Below are 15,336 nucleotides of genomic sequence, written 5' to 3'. Positions count from 1 at the left end.
ATGCCCAGGTCATGAAATGTCTATTTGTGCTCTGAGGTCAAGCTGAGATAAAAATCATTTTTGGTGTGTGCATCTATGAGAGGGAAGATAGTAACGTGTTTCCTGCTGTATTCAAGAAGGTGAATTTAATAAAATATTAATGCTAATAAAATATTTGAAGAATCTCGCCCTATCATCATACTTCAACAGGTGCTGCTGCTGCAATTGGTTAAACATAGCTTGAGGCGTGAGTCTATTTTGGAAACAGGAAAACCAATCACTTTCTCTCATCTGAGGTGAAGTGAAATTATTCCAACATGAGTCTTTGCTGGAAACAGTTCAGAGAAACCGTGCATATGAAAGTTTGCATAAAACATCAAGTCCTGTTTTCCCTTTTCCTGTAACCGGATAGCTATGTGGCCAGACATTATTTGAAGTTGCAGATTATTTTAATAGTGCTGCTCTGTAATTTTGCATTGCCATGTAAGTTTCCATATTTGGTCTGAGTGAGCAAGCTGTCGCATTTCTTTGCTTGTCACTATAGTCCTGCAGATGAGGTCTGTTAGTGTTAATAGTTATGAAGCTGTAGGAGATCATTTTATTCATTATACCTTTTTTTTCAGGTGATGTGTTGCCTCTTTTACAGTGGTATTGTGAAATATTCTCTCATTGGAGCATTCAAATCATTATTTTGCAGTTTTATTTTTTAAGAGTTCTCCACAGGTGTCAATATTTCTGAGTAAAGATGACACATTATTTCAGGAAATTCTTGTGTCTGTTGCAATATGTCACAGAAACATCACATTTCTTCTCTATGCTCTTCTTCATGTTGGGATTTTTATTTATGCTAGAGTCTATTTTTTATTGTTTTACCAAAATGAAATAGCTTAGCTCTCAGATTAGTGACAGCTGCTGTAGGTTTGGTTCTCTCTGTCTCTCTTTGCAGTGACTGATAGATAAGTTCATTACAGTGTGTTGAATGTGCCCAGTCTAATGAGGATCCATCAGTCCACTTGAGACAACATGGCCTCCTAAAGAGAAATCAATCACTGCCTCTGTTTAAAAAAAAAAAAAAAGAAGAAGAAGAGCCATCTACGTTTCAGGTCATGATCTGTTTCAGGATAATAATAAAAAAAATATTAGTAACATCAAATGTGCAGAAGCTGCAGCTGCGACGTTGCATCACTGAAAACATCTGAAAAGTTGCAACGCTGAAACGTGAAAGATATTTTTTTAAGTGAAAGCATTCATAAATTTAGAAATTACATATAAATAGTGTTACTATAAAATTGAAATGATGTCCTAATGATTTAAAAAAACGTGATATTTTTTACTTTAATTGTGCTCATATCACAATAGTCGCCTAACTGCAGTTTGCCCTCGTATTATTCAGACTGAATCGCTTTGTTTCGAAATTTCAGGCCACATTTTTAATTTTATTTTTCAGTTTAGCAGAATAAAAATAATCCCCAGAGATTTTTCGCGATCACAAAAACATTGTTACTCTACTCTCTGAACAACAATGATTCAATCTGGATTCCAACTTTCGTATAAAGCGATTTATTAGGTCAATATACTTTACACTTGTCCCTTGTTTGGTCATTGTTTCCTTCACATCTTTTCTTTTTTTTTTCCACAAATAGCTGTCAAATGTGATTCCTACAATCGCCAAACAAACAAACAAACAAACAAAAAATGTAAAAACGTCTTTACATGCAAATGTAGTCAACAAATTGTACGAAACACAAAACAAAAAAAATAATTCAGCTTCACCAAATGAGGACATGCACATAACCAACAGAACATTTTGGCCCTACATATAAATACTTAAAAAAATCTTTACAGTCTCATCTCATAGTGCCCATTTGTACCAATTTTTACCCATTTATATTTACATATTCACAGGACAATAAATAAAAATGACAGCATATTGCCAAATAATTGATTTGTCTGCGAGCAAATCTTCTCCTCTGCTCAGTCTCACCTCTCAGACAAAATAATCGGATCCTCCTTTTTGTGCTTCATGCGTTCAACAAATCAGCGGAACATAAGAGTCAATGTAAGTGTTTGTTTTTTTTCATTTTTATAATTATTATCATCATATTTTGGATTTTTCATTAGAGTTCATGGCCTGGTCCCTTGTTCTATTTGTTGATGCTGACTCCTCACAGCAAACCTGTTGACGTGCACAGGGATGGGCACCACAATTTTGGGATTTCTCACTGGTTCTCCTGACCGGTTGTTCACGTTGCCGGCTTTGATCCGTTTCCATTTGGCCCTGCGGTTCTGAAACCAGATCTTCACCTGCACCTCGCTCAGTTTAAGTGCGTGTGCGATCTGGGAGCGTTCAGTCAGAGAAAGGTACTTTTTACAGTGAAACTCCTTTTCAAGTTCGAGCAGCTGTTCGCTGGTAAAAGCTGTTCGTCTCCTCCGGCTCTTCCCCGCTGAGCTGCCGGTCGGTAGCGCCTCCTGTGAGCCGGTTTTTAGTTTGCTCTTCTGGGACAGGGAGCCACAGTTGTTCCCGTCTGAGAAACTTTCGTTCTCGCTGTCTGCGGAGCTGTCCTCCCGGTCACTGCATACTGTGTCTGCTGATTTTAGGTCCAGCTTCTCGTCGTCTGAGCTGTACAGTTTGGTCTCACCTAAAAATGTAAAGAAACACATTCAACATTGAGTCACTTCATGAGCCTGGAAGCCAAAGAAGACCATTACGCAACGTCTCACAACATTAGACATCAATCATTGCCTTTTTGGGGAGGCTGGTAGAGATAATAGTCATGAATAGAATGGCTGAAAAACAATTCAAATGTTTTGTTTTACAAGCAGCAACAATAACTGAAGTCATTTTAGGCCACTGGAGCTGTCCTGTGTGTAAACACTGAGTTGTTTTCCAAGTTTTCAATGAAGCTCATTGGTACGTTTTTGGCAACTTAGACTATGTTTATTTTCATCTCCCATCTCAGCTCCTTAAAATGTGGCCAAGAGTGCTCTTCAGTTATTTATCATCATGGAATAATTAAGAAATAATTTCAATTATAGCGTGTTCTTTAAAAACATCTATTATCTGAAATGACCTTTATATTAAATGATTTTATAGCTCATGTGTCATCAGGTTGCATCTCCAAGAACTTGGACCATAATAAATGTATCATTAATATTTTTGCTTTCTGATATGACACCAAGCATACACTCTCTCTACTTTAAGGCATTTACGCACAGTGGCCCAATTTTACGCAACAGATTTAGTTTTGGATTTGATAAATAATTATTTTTAAAAAAAAGAAAAAAGAAAAAAAAAAGATAGCATTTTTAAAAAAGTAACAAGGCCGAGCTTACCTGATATTGTTTGAAAAGTTTCCGAGAAGTTCAGCAGCTCGGAGCTCTTGTCCCGGCTGTGCAGCTCGTCAGAGTGCGGACTTTCCTGCCTTCTCGCACCGGGATCGGCGGCACTTAAACGGGGACCTGGGAGTTCTTGTGGCGGGTAGAAACTGTCCGGAGGATCCGAGAAACTCGGCATCGTCGTGGTGAGCGCAACCATGGATGGCACCCCTTGTCCCAAACTGGCACAGAACGTGTTAGTGAGCCGTCCCGCAAAAGAAGCCAAAGGCGCGAGTGGAGGTATACCAGACGATAAAGGCGAGTGGGATAAAGCTTGTGGAATAACCAAAGGTCTGTACGGCATGAACATAGGATAACCCGTGTAGAGCAGGTGTCCCGGTCTGGGTTGAGGGGTCCCTATCAGCGAATCGATAGAAAACGCCGTCCCTTGGCCGCCTGGTCTCTGCATTTTGCAGGCAAACACTTTTATTTTGGTGGAAACTTGAAAGCAGGTGTCCTCTCCTCGGCGACGCGCAAAACTTTCAGTGCAAAGACAGAGTGAATTGAAAGTAGATCCTCTGCCGTGTTGTCATCCCGTATTGGAGTGGACTGCTTCTCCGGATCTCTGCACTCTATATGCGTCAGTCAGTTGGGCGCTTTGTTGTGTGCCCTGCCGCTACCTTTTCCCTCTTATTTGTCACACACTGAGACATAAACACACGCTCTCTCTATCTATCTACCTCTCCCCTCTTTGCAACTCCTCCCTCCGCCCCTCTCCGATGCACCGTGTGTGTGTGTGTGTGTGTGTGCGTGCGCAGAGAGAGAGAGAGAGAGAGAGAGAGAGAGAGAGAGAGAGGGCGAGAGCGCATTGGTTATCATCTGCAATACAAGAGGAATGAAAAGGGGGTGTTTCCCTGGGGGCTCATCCATCTTCCTCAAATTACGCTTCATTTCCTTATTCAGCCTCTGACTTTTTGGCCGTCTTGAGAGGCGGTAGTTTCCCAGTGGAGACCAAATAGACGGGTCGCACCACCACCACCACCACCACCACCACCAACCCCCCTCCTCTCTCTCTCTCCAGCCCTCCTCCTCCTCTTTTGCCAGGTTTCACCATTGACTGCAAAACGGTGTGAGAGACTGTTCCAGCCCTTCCCCTTCTATAATCGTTGACCACACCAACCCAATCAGCTATTATTAATTTTGATTGATGACAAGTAATTACTCTGGATGCAAGGGACAGCGTAAAACAACGGTGGCTTTTGTTGAAATATTGGGGCCGATGGGCATCAGAGTCAGGAGGGAGGGGAGAGGCAGATGTTTCCCCGCTCTCTGTCCTATTCTCCGCGGCTATAAAACAATGCGTTTGGGCTCCAGAAAAAAAAAGAAAGAAAAAAAAAAGAAGTGCTGCAACAATTGTTCCCTGGAGAGAGATACTCTGTGCGAAATTAGATTCAGATAAAAGACGTTTATGCGAGGTCAACTGCAGTGTGTGGACACGCACTCATAGTGGCCAAAGTCAAATTTGTTTGAACTCAAGAAGAGGAGGAGGAAGGAAGTAGGGAGGGGTATTTTAAAAAAAAAAAAAAGAAGCTGTGAATTATAAACTTTAACGTCTCTTACAGATCATATGTCAACTAAATCATCCCCGAAAGGGTTTTATGAATTAAATAACGCACATTTTGCTTTGCGCACTGGGAGTTGTAATTCTTCCCTGATCAGAAATGCATGTGGTGGAGGAGAGAGAGGGGGGAGAAAAAAAAATCGCTTTTCTCTTTTCTTTAAGCACTAGTTTAATCGCAGATCATTTCACCTTTTAAATGGCAATGGGAACTGATGATGATTAGCCCTATTGAGTCCTGGGTGCCCGGGCTCTCCAACTGGTCGTCTGATTGCATGAGGACATAAACATATCACCACCGACTCTGATTAGCAGTGGAGGGCCAGGCCAGGCTAATTCTTATAATTGCAAGTGACTTCAGCAGCACCTCTCTTTGATCTATTGAAACCATTTGCCGAGCTTCACTCTCCCCTTTTCTTTTTAGAGAGGATTTCTGATATTACACAGCTCCTCTTTACACATCTTTAGAGACAGTCACCAAATCAAAAAATACAATCATATAGAATATTTATTATTTTTTGCTTTGTTTTGTATTACAGGCCTGATAAATGCTGTGACAACACAAGTCTACATGTTAAAAACTTAAACATGTAAACTGTTTTTTTTTTTCAATTTCAATATATGGCACATTTAAAAATAATAATAATAATAAAGTCTACAGATAAATGTCATTTTGCTAAATGTGACTATAATGATCCCTCCAAGGTAACTTTACCCCCTCCCCGCAGATGACTGATGGATGGCAGGTGCAACTTACTGAATTCTGTTTCTCGTTTCGCCTTCGTGTCAAAGCTTGTCATTCATTTCCGAATCAGATGTCCCAAATTAAAGAATAATCTCATCAGAACCTCCTGATAAAAGCACAAATAACAACCGGTCCAAATGTAATTAACACCATTTAAACTTGTTTTTAATGTTGACCGTTCTACTTATCTCTTAATTTTTTTTTTTTTCAAAAAAGCCTTAATGTGACTCTCTAAAATGAATTTTCTGTCATTAATATCAGACTGCAAACCAAAGAAGAAAGAGAACAGACATCAGGAAAAAAAATAAAACAACACTGACTAGATTGCACAACCATGGTGAATTAGTTTATTTTATATCAAGCATATTTTTGATATAAAACGCCTAATTACAATCATACCGGTGGGAATAATTATGTATGCAAATATTTTGTGGCAATCCTCAATATACAACACATCACTATGCACATTAATATCAAACTACAATGATAATTACGTATAAAAAAAATACAAGCATCTCAGCATATTTACTATCAAGTGCATAAGTAAAAAAAAAAAAAAAAAAAGATGTGACAAATAAAATAAATAAAATATAAAACATACAGTTGCACACCTGCTATTATACTCAACTCTAGTCTATAGCGCCCTCTTGTGGTGCAAAATCAAACGTGACTGTGCTCAAAGACTGATCTGGAATAGATGTGACAGAACAAGCAGTTGCTTCTTTCTCCTAAACATGAAGTGTGCTGCTGTGTTGTGTATGACACCTGAATTATGAGCGGATCATATTGCGAACAGCCGCTTCTTTCTCACGCAGAGCAGCGCTCAATCTTCATCAGGACTCACACTAACTACAGACTACTCAAAGTGCTTTCAGTGGATGAAGCCTCTGTACTCCAGGAGCAGGTAGTTCCTGATGAAGGTGGGCAGTTGTAGTTTAGGGACGACCTTGTGTACCCTTTCCTTCAGGAAATCTCTGACTTTGCAGCGTGCCAAGTGCTGCAGGGAGCGAGGAGTCAGTGCCAAAGAGAAGACCGACTCAAAGAAAGCTTTGTGCTCCTGGTTGAATAAAAACAGATAAACAGGAGATAATTTGGTGAAACAATATTATTTGTATCACTTAACAGTAATTCATAGACGTATTTTAAAATGAATACCTAGTAATAATTTAATAAACACTTAAGCTATGGCCTACTGTAGATAGTAGCTCTTATGAATATCAAATATCAGCCAGTAGCTATAAGCATCCTGCACAATCTGCTAAAGACATTTTCTTTTTTTGCACATTTTGATCTATTCATAATCATCATCATGTCTTTATGAATTCATTTCATTTTTGAAGGCCATATCTCACAATTTCTGCTACCAATAAGTATTTGTAGTGGGTCACCTCAAGTGTAAGAGCTGTTAAACTATCAAAACTAATTTAATCAGCATTGATTTTAGAGTTTTCGTGGCCTTGGAGCTGTCCAAATAATGTGTCCAAAACATGCCACTATTGGCAAAATATTGGCAGAATATATAAAAAACACTCACACCCTACTCATGAATTCATTATTTATTTAATGAGCTTGCCTTTAACAACTCCGGTGGCACAGACTCAACCCAGGTGTCTGTGACTTTGAGGTGGCTGTAGGCATTCAAAAGAACCTCGATGGTGCGCGGAGATTCGGAGCAGTGCTTCAAAACCTAAAAGGGATCACCACAAAACAGAGCAAAGCAATAAGATTCATATAATCGTCATTGAAGTTCATGAGCGAGCTTGTGACTCCATAGAACTGAAGAAATAAAGTAATTAAACACTTGTGAAATGAACAGATTGGTCTTCCCTCCAGGGGTTTAACTGGAAATTATGCAATTAGTGCTAATTAATCTCCTATTAACACTTGCCTAATTAGGAACCAGGCATTTTGTCTAGTGCACGTGGGTTCACTGATAGTTGTAGTCTGTTTCCCGCAGAGAGTGCAACACTTCATGTTGTGTCATGAAATGGGAATGATTTGAATGTGAAGTTGTGAAGTCTGAATATTGCAAGGAACAGTTTAGTGTTACATGTGCAGTACTTGCTAATTATGCAAAATGAGCCACCTTGATGAATAATTTGTTTTTACTGCAAAAACAATGTACTACTACAAACCAATCTGGAATGCATGTGCACATATTTCATCCTTCAGTATTTTTAGATTACACGTAGCTTTTCATTTCTTACCACGGGCAGAGCTCCAGGCCACACCCGAATGGAACCATGGTTGAGCAGAGCACGGACAATCCTCTCAGGCTGATGGGGAATCTTGAAGCACACCACCTTCAAGATGTTGTGCATGGGAGCTTCTCCACCATAGTCCATGTCGTTAACACAGGCACCATTAGCCAGCAGCAGATCCACAACGTCTGGATTTGCATTCTTACAGGCCATGTGCAAAGGACTGTGTCTGTCCTGGTCCGTAATGTGGATGTCGGCCCCTGCTCCCGTCAGAATCTGGCACACCTTGAAGTAACGCTGTAGTTCCTCCGCCTCCTGGCGTTGTGAACAAGCAGCGTTCAGGGGTGTGAGACCCTCGTAGTTCTTTTTGTCCACAGCAGCTCCGTAGCGCAGGTAGAGCTCAGTGTGGTCCGGGAGGCCATTCTTTGCTGCCACATGTAAAGGAGTATCCTCTTCCTCTATACTGCGGCCATTGATTGCTGCACCGTACTGAAGGAGATACTTGGCACATCTGCAGGCAGAATTACAGAACACTGTTTTGTATAACAAGTTGTATCCCCATGTGTAGTCGTAGTTGAGTTCCTTAGCAATGAACTGACTCTTGCTCACTCGGGGGTTTTGCTACTTTGTCAGCTAATGTTAGAACATTTGAAAAATGATAAGCAAAAATGTGACAACTGACATAACTGCATCAATTCACTGATTTGTTGAATGTGCTTTTTTATGCTAGTTACATCAGCTAATGTTTCAGCATTTATCTTTATCCTGCAACTGTCTATTGCAACCACAGTGGCTGCTAAATACCATCCCCCAATATCTATTTTATCGAACTGTATTTACTTTTGTGTTGCTTTACTAACTCAAGGGATTAAACTCTTCAAAGTTTGTTCTGCTTTACTCACTCAAAAGATTCAGGGCTTGTACAAACGTGCAAAGGCATGACGCCATCTTCAGAGACAGCATTGGCGTTGGCGCCATGGACCAGCAGCAATTTCGTACATTCTGGCTGGCAGCTTTCGCAGGACTCATGCAGGGCAGTGGTACCACCAGGTGCCAGGTCTACATCGGCCCCGCGCTGCAACAGGAGTCTCAGGCAGTCCGCGAAGCCTCGGCTGGCTGTGATATGAAGTGGTGTGGTCAGCTCCTGCTCATAAGTCAGCGACCATAGTCCTGCCAGGAGGGAGCACAGTTGGCATAATGTCAACTTTGAGGTCAGTCTTTAGGATCAAAATAAATAAGCAGACATGTCAAATGTCAAATTCAAGAGTTTTTTGCTGTCAGTTAGAACAATTTCAACGTATTAGTGATTGCATGACTCACCAAAAGACCCTGATACCTTGAAGAAAAGTCAGACCATACCTCAAAATCAACATTTTGATAAACTTACTCAGGCATCTGTAGTTAAACCTAAAGTTCTTCCATTCTTCCAGGTTGCTGGTGTCATAAATGGCATCAATAAGGTACTCATACTCGTCATCGTCCACGATGCTGAGAATTGTCAGGTCATCACCCACGAGCAGGCTGTTCCAGAACTGCAGGACACAACCTGTGGCCTTTGCTGTGGCGATCACGTCGCTGCGGTATGCTTTTTGTTTGCGCCATTTAATCTTAGGTGCTACATAAGCCATGCTGTAGCTAACTATATTGTTTATGAAAGTAGAGTGGTTTCTCCTCCGTGAAATAAGCACTAATGCATGTTGTTTGTGCAGGCAGGGCTATTTCAGGATGCTGTTATGTGATATTTTGGTTGACCCAGTGAAATTCGCCAGTGCAGTGGTATGGGTGCCAATGACAAGTCACCTGCCTTACTGATTTAGACAAGCCACTTATGTCAAGGAACAATACTGTGTTGCATTCAACAAACTCAGAAACATAAAATTTTTTGGTAACAATCACTATTGCACAAAATAAAAAAGCAAACTGCTTGTTTTGTCTTCAGTCAAAGGTCGTATTTGAATGTATGGTGGTGGACATATGATGGGCTCTATAAATATTGCCTTGTGCTCTATTTCTATAAATATTGCATCAATGTGTCTTTAAATACCATCTCAGAGTGAGATGTACCAGTTCCATATTGCTCTTAGACGCATATTAAAATAATTTTAAAGCAATGATTTATTGCCCTTTCTCCTTTCCATAACAAAACAGATAATGCATGCAACTTCTGTGAAAGCAAAAACTACTTTTTAAAATTCCTAATTTTTTATGCTAATCTCCAGGAAATACAATAAAACTACTTAACTGTGCCAAATCATATGAATTTCTAAATTAATTCCTGATGAAGACAGATGTCGTCTCCTACCTTCCCCTGTGGCAACCCAGCGCATGTCCCCTCCTTGTGGCTCAATGATGAGGGATGCTGTGGATCCTCTGGGAAAGAGGCGCTGCATTGCCTCGAGGTCTCCCGTATACAGAGCATTCTGGACGACCACGTCGTGACAGATGGCTGCTGGACGGACAGCACTGGACCTCAACAGTTCCCTATCCCTGACCTCTTTCCTCAGCATATAACTGTTGAGGTGATGGACGGTCAGCTGCTTCTTGTACTTGTATCTCTGCAGCATGTCCTCATCAAGTTCAAGAGAGCGCAAGGCCATGGGGGTGAAGACAAAGCTGCGTTGCGACATGTTGAATAGCTTGCCTCTCACTGAGAAAAGTGGTTGTCTAAGATGTGTATGATTAAGTAAGGAAGGCCGTCTAAAAAAAGGCCTGTCTTCCAGTTTCTCCTGTTGTTGTTTCCTCCCCTCTCTGGCTAATGTCCACTATATGCCTGCTGGCTGTTCACAGGGTTGGTTCACAGAGTTGTTTTGATATTTGGTATGAGACCCTCCCTGCAGTGTGACAAGTAATGCTATTTTTATGTCTCACATGCAGCCACTCGAGCCTCTCCTATTTGCCTTCAGCAAAGTTACAGCCATGAAGCGTCTGTCTGTCAGGCCACAAGTATCAAATGAACTGAATAAACTCATGTTTTGTGACTGCAATATATGCTGTTATTTTGGTGATGGAATTTTTTTTAAGTATGCTATTAGACTAAACTTTAATCAGCAGAAATGGGGAGGTATTAGGTGACATTACATTTACAGATTTTAAAGGTCAGCACATAAAAATAACTTCATTTAGCCTGTCCTCCATGTAAACCTTTCACTGTTATACTCTGAACTGACCTGAACTTAAACATTAAGGCAACCTTTAAGGTCAAATGTTTTTTTTTAGAGGAAGAGCAAACAGGAATGCCCTATCTTCAAGCCCCTGTGAGTGTGCGTGTTTGCAAAATGTATTTTTCTGCTCAGTATTTTTCTTTCTTTTTTTTTTCCAAGAGCCTTAATGGATTTTATGTATCCACATGGCTCCCTCCATTAGAACATTAGGCTGAATGACTGGCAACCGCTGTGTCACTCTGCCCCACGTGTAGTGTTCTGATGGTGGAAGGACGGCGCATAATTAAGCCTCTTAAGCCTACTCGCTAAGCTTCTGACAAACATCTCTTTTGACTGATGGGACGCCATTTTCCAAAGCTGCTAGAAATTCTACTCAGTAGCAAAACTGATCGGATATTTTTAACTCTCTTGGGACAGGTTTTCATGGCTGACAAGGACATTTTGGAATTACCTTTGAGTTTTTAGACTGAGACTGATTCCTTTAAGCTCTGATTAGACTTTGCTGTATTTGACACACACATGTATTTAATCGGCACATATTTTAATGTCTGTTTATCCACCTCTTTGTTGGAGTCAATCAAGGTGCATGTAAGCTCTGTGGAAAACAAGGTCTGCACCACAGGTGGAGAAATACATGATATTTGTGGGGAGGTTTTACCTTCTTTCGCCTTTTGAAAACAGAAGCATCGCTGCATCTCATCTATACCTTAACGACTGCTCTGCTATGGAAATCAAGGTCATTTATTTTATGTTACAGTTTGGTAATAGATGCCACATTAAACTGAAGGCGAGTAAGAGTTTCAACTTTGAAAACACACATTACCAGAGAGAGACTAGGAATATTGTTTTTGCGGCTGGAGTACATCCTTTTAAATGATATACATAATGAGTTTATAATATGCATCTGGGCTACCTCCTCTCTACTTTGATGTCTTCCAAATGGCCCGGGTGTCATCAGCAAAACATGTAGGCACTTTCCCGCCTCATTGACTCCCAAATGTATTTTAAATATCATTCCTGGTAACGCAATTATTTAAAACGCTGAACTAAACACTTACTAATGGGGAAAAAGACAGCGACTTCGATAAATTCATTTCTCAAATGGTGGGCATTCATGTTTCCCCCTCCTCCCCCTTTTTTTCCTCTGTGAAGCGGCAGCAACTCTGATGGCAACAAAAAAAACAAAAAAACATCAGCAGTAGTAACACCCCCTGCCCTCACAGCCCCCCGTGGACATATTAAATCTTTGGTTTCCTCACATTACCCACCAGTAGCTGTCTCTCCAAGGTTTTCTGCATTGTGGTCAACCACCTTCCTCTCCCAAGGCGGTAAGAGGCTGGACATCAGCAACAGGCCTGATGAGAGTGAAGCACTTCATTTATGCAATCATAGGCAATTAGTTCCCTCTGATTATGTGCCTCTTAATGCTGTTTTGAGTACTGTGGCACACAGTAATACAGAAAGAGATTAAACTATAGCCCTCCCTCCACACTGAGCAGTCATTTAATATACTGAGAACATAATGAAATGTACACAGTAATTACAGTAATATTAAATGCTAATGGGTTTGCAATTGGATCTGTTGTTAGTTTAAGACAGAGTCAGTGCACCCAAAGAAAGTCTAAGTTTAGAGAGCGCGTCACCATGACATCAGCACACTCAATTATCCATCAGGTGTTTCTTATTTTAATGATTTATGCGTTACTTATTGTTATTCCTATCAGAGGAAGCCAGATCGTGTCTGGCATATGGGCAATTCTGTGCTGGTAAGTGGGCAATTAATATGCAATTTACATATTTCAGTTCACATCTAGGGAGTTAAAGAGACATAGGGACTGAAGTTTGTATTCCAGTGGTGGAATAACTAGGAGGTCACCATGGAAACGTGATAAGAGATAATGAGCATGCTTAATTGGCTAGCGACATTATCTAAAGGGAAGCTAGTTACTGCATTCGTATACTGGTTCTCGGCCTGTTCTAATTTTCTTAATATCATATTGACTCTGAAGCTCCATATGGACACATTATGGTAGACACACACAGTCTGCTTTAAGTCGTTGATGCCATTAAAGCACCTCTGATAGCCAATCAACGCTGGTTTACCTCCATATATATGGCTCATCAGAGTCAACAACAGGGCTTAGACAGGGTGCCCTGTTTGCAAATCTCCCCCAGGTCTCATCACAATGCTTGAGATGTTGGTGGAGAACCTAAATGAATTTATGGAGCCTTGAATTGAACAGTAGCTCCAAACTATTCTGTGGAAGCATGATTACTTTTTCTGTACTCTTTCAGCTCTGAGCCCACTACCTATAATGTATTGTATCGGTCTTTGCAGATTCCAATTGTCTCTCAATGCACTGATCACCACGCAAATAGCCCTCTGTTTCATCATGACAATTGAGAGGTTCATATTTCAACCTAATAGTCCTGTATAACTTTAACCATCTATCACAACCTCATTTCATTGCAGTTGCAGTTAATACGCGCTTCCCTGCCAAGTGGAACATTTTCTAATGATGCACTCTCACACGAAAACAAGGCAAGCCAGCCCGTGCTCTGCATCACTCACTAATGCACCCATCCATAATGTGTTCATAGCAGTCTGCCTAAAGGAGACAGCGATGACTACCGCTTGGCATGGGCATGAAAGGGGATATGGGGAAGGGTGCAAGATACAAAACCTAAATGGCTATGATAATCGTGAACAAAGTCACTGCCATCAGAGACTGTATCACCCTCATAATAACATCTGTAGATTTCATATCATTACCAAGAATACTGGGAAACATCTAAAATGGGTATCTCAACAATAACAGTCAGTGGTGGGAGTCACATTCAAGTGCATTATCACAGTGAGCCTGGCTTTGTAGGATGTTGACAAGGGTCGCCTAATAGATGTATGTAAAGCCTGATGTAAACACCATCCTAATTAGAGAGACCTTTATCAGTTCCTGCATTTTATGCAGATTGGACTGGTGCAAACGCTAGTGTGATTATCCTGTAATCAAGTACTATTCAGTTGACAGAGTCGTCTTTTAAAAACCTGATTAGAATACATAACAAGGATACAATGTTGCATTATTTCCTCTGTCAATTTATAAATATGTCCATTTTTAAAGCTAACTGAATAATGGATCTTGTCAGGGTTTGTATGAATGCATCAAAGGTGAATAAAATTACTTTTAAAAACAGACCATTGTGGTATTTTGAAATAAAATAATAAGTACAATAAACAGTTTGTATCTCTCATTTATTTGTTGTTTTTGGTGTCAGATAAAGAATGATTGCAAGTCACCTGTTTTTCTCAAACATAAAAAAAGCAAACTTTAAATAACTGTTTTAATACTTACCCTTGTTTTGAAGACTTTTGTAGATCCTTCAATGACTTGTCTATCCAGCCGGCACAAAAATATTCTGTGAATGTGATTTTTGATCAGTTTCTAATGGTTGTTGTGGCTGTTTTTTCCCTTTTTTGTCCTGTAAAACACATCAACAAAAATAAAGTTTTTATCATCAGTTAATTTATCTATATTCATGTTGTTTTTCATCATTTAAATCATTTAACAAGCGAGAATTCACAGCAGCTGCCAACATGTACATACCTGCATCCATGCAATCACAAACAAGGTGTTCACCAAAGAGTGGGGACATTTCTCTGGACAAACCAAGTGACAGAGAGCAGCAGCTGAAGTCAAACAATAAGTTAATATAGACCATAGACATATATACATATGTATATATGTATCTGTATCTGTATTTGTATCTGTATCTGTATTTGTATCTGAGCTGTTACAGCCAAACAAACAAGCAAGTGATGGCACTTCCGGTTGCCATCTTGAATTTAACGGTTGCAACTTCAGTGAGTTTTTAAAAACTTGTTGCTGGCGGGGCATTTGTTTTGTTTCAGCTGGATTGAGCCTTGAAGAATGTCTTCTAAACATCTGTAAGTGTTTCAAAGCCAAGTCAACTTTTGCTGACACGTATCAGTTGACTCTTCTTTGCCGAACTATGTTAGCTATGGTGTTTCGGTTTAACGAGCGACCCTGTTAACTTGCGCCCATCGGCCGACCGCGTTCGGGGTTGTCGTGGTTACGTCAGTTGTTGTAAACGGGAAGATACTTAGCTGTCCTCGTGAATGCCTCCTTTTATTTAATATTTATTTATTTATTTATTGCTTAGTGTTTTTTTTCATTAACGTTACAGTGACAGAAAACATACCTGGTTCGTCTCTAGTTCTGCATATTATTAGTGTCATAAATAACGACGACAACCACTGACGCATTCGGTTGACGGTCACCAGTTAACAGGGTCGCT

General features: G+C 40.3%; 2 protein-coding genes across 4 annotated transcripts; both read right to left on the bottom strand.

The window, feature by feature from the left end:
• Window positions 1-1,385: 1,385 nt before the first annotated feature.
• gbx1 (gastrulation brain homeobox 1) lies at window positions 1,386-4,042 on the bottom strand. The gene is made up of 2 exons (XM_010729189.3): window positions 3,313-4,042; window positions 1,386-2,618 (listed from the first exon to the last, which is right to left on the bottom strand). The coding sequence occupies exons 1-2, from the start codon at window positions 3,761-3,763 to the stop codon at window positions 2,104-2,106; spliced, it is 966 nt and encodes a 321-aa protein (XP_010727491.1). The 5' UTR covers window positions 3,764-4,042; the 3' UTR covers window positions 1,386-2,103.
• A 1,948-nt stretch (window positions 4,043-5,990) lies between these two features.
• Window positions 5,991-14,791, bottom strand: asb10 (ankyrin repeat and SOCS box containing 10). Of its 3 annotated transcripts, XM_027288200.1 has the most exons (7): window positions 14,625-14,791; window positions 14,373-14,499; window positions 12,288-12,374; window positions 8,761-9,028; window positions 7,865-8,369; window positions 7,231-7,344; window positions 5,991-6,714 (listed from the first exon to the last, which is right to left on the bottom strand). In XM_027288200.1, exons 3-7 carry the CDS (start codon window positions 12,361-12,363, stop codon window positions 6,529-6,531), a joined length of 1,149 nt encoding a protein of 382 aa, XP_027144001.1. In that variant the 5' UTR covers window positions 12,364-12,374; window positions 14,373-14,499; window positions 14,625-14,791; the 3' UTR covers window positions 5,991-6,528. The 3 variants fall into 3 exon arrangements, with proteins under 3 accessions (XP_027144001.1, XP_010727492.3, XP_019128749.2); XM_010729190.3 differs by lacking the exons at window positions 12,288-12,374; window positions 14,373-14,499; window positions 14,625-14,791 and adding an exon at window positions 10,161-10,719; XM_019273204.2 differs by lacking the exons at window positions 12,288-12,374; window positions 14,373-14,499; window positions 14,625-14,791 and adding an exon at window positions 9,246-10,116.
• Between the last annotated feature and the right edge of the window lie 545 nt (window positions 14,792-15,336).

The sequence above is a fragment of the Larimichthys crocea genome, chromosome II, assembly GCF_000972845.2.
Source record: "Larimichthys crocea isolate SSNF chromosome II, L_crocea_2.0, whole genome shotgun sequence".
NCBI lineage: Eukaryota > Metazoa > Chordata > Actinopteri > Sciaenidae > Larimichthys > Larimichthys crocea.
This window is presented reverse-complemented; position numbering and strand designations above follow the sequence as displayed.

What these genes read in the sequence shown, in the direction of transcription:
- gbx1 (XM_010729189.3), bottom strand. Translation starts at nt 3,763, where the DNA reads ATGCAGAGACCAGGCGGCCAAGGGACGGCGTTTTCTATCGATTCGCTG. An exon ending in AACTTTTCAAACAATATCAG is followed by an intron (nt 2,619 to 3,312) that starts GTAAGCTCGGCC and finishes TTACATTTTTAG; the next exon opens with GTGAGACCAAACTGTACAGC.
- asb10 (XM_010729190.3), bottom strand. Translation starts at nt 10,485, where the DNA reads ATGTCGCAACGCAGCTTTGTCTTCACCCCCATGGCCTTGCGCTCTCTT. An exon ending in CTGGGTTGCCACAGGGGAAG is followed by an intron (nt 9,029 to 10,160) that starts GTAGGAGACGAC and finishes CCCTCCTGGCAG; the next exon opens with GACTATGGTCGCTGACTTAT. An exon ending in GGCCTGGAGCTCTGCCCGTG is followed by an intron (nt 7,345 to 7,864) that starts GTAAGAAATGAA and finishes GATCCCTTTTAG; the next exon opens with GTTTTGAAGCACTGCTCCGA.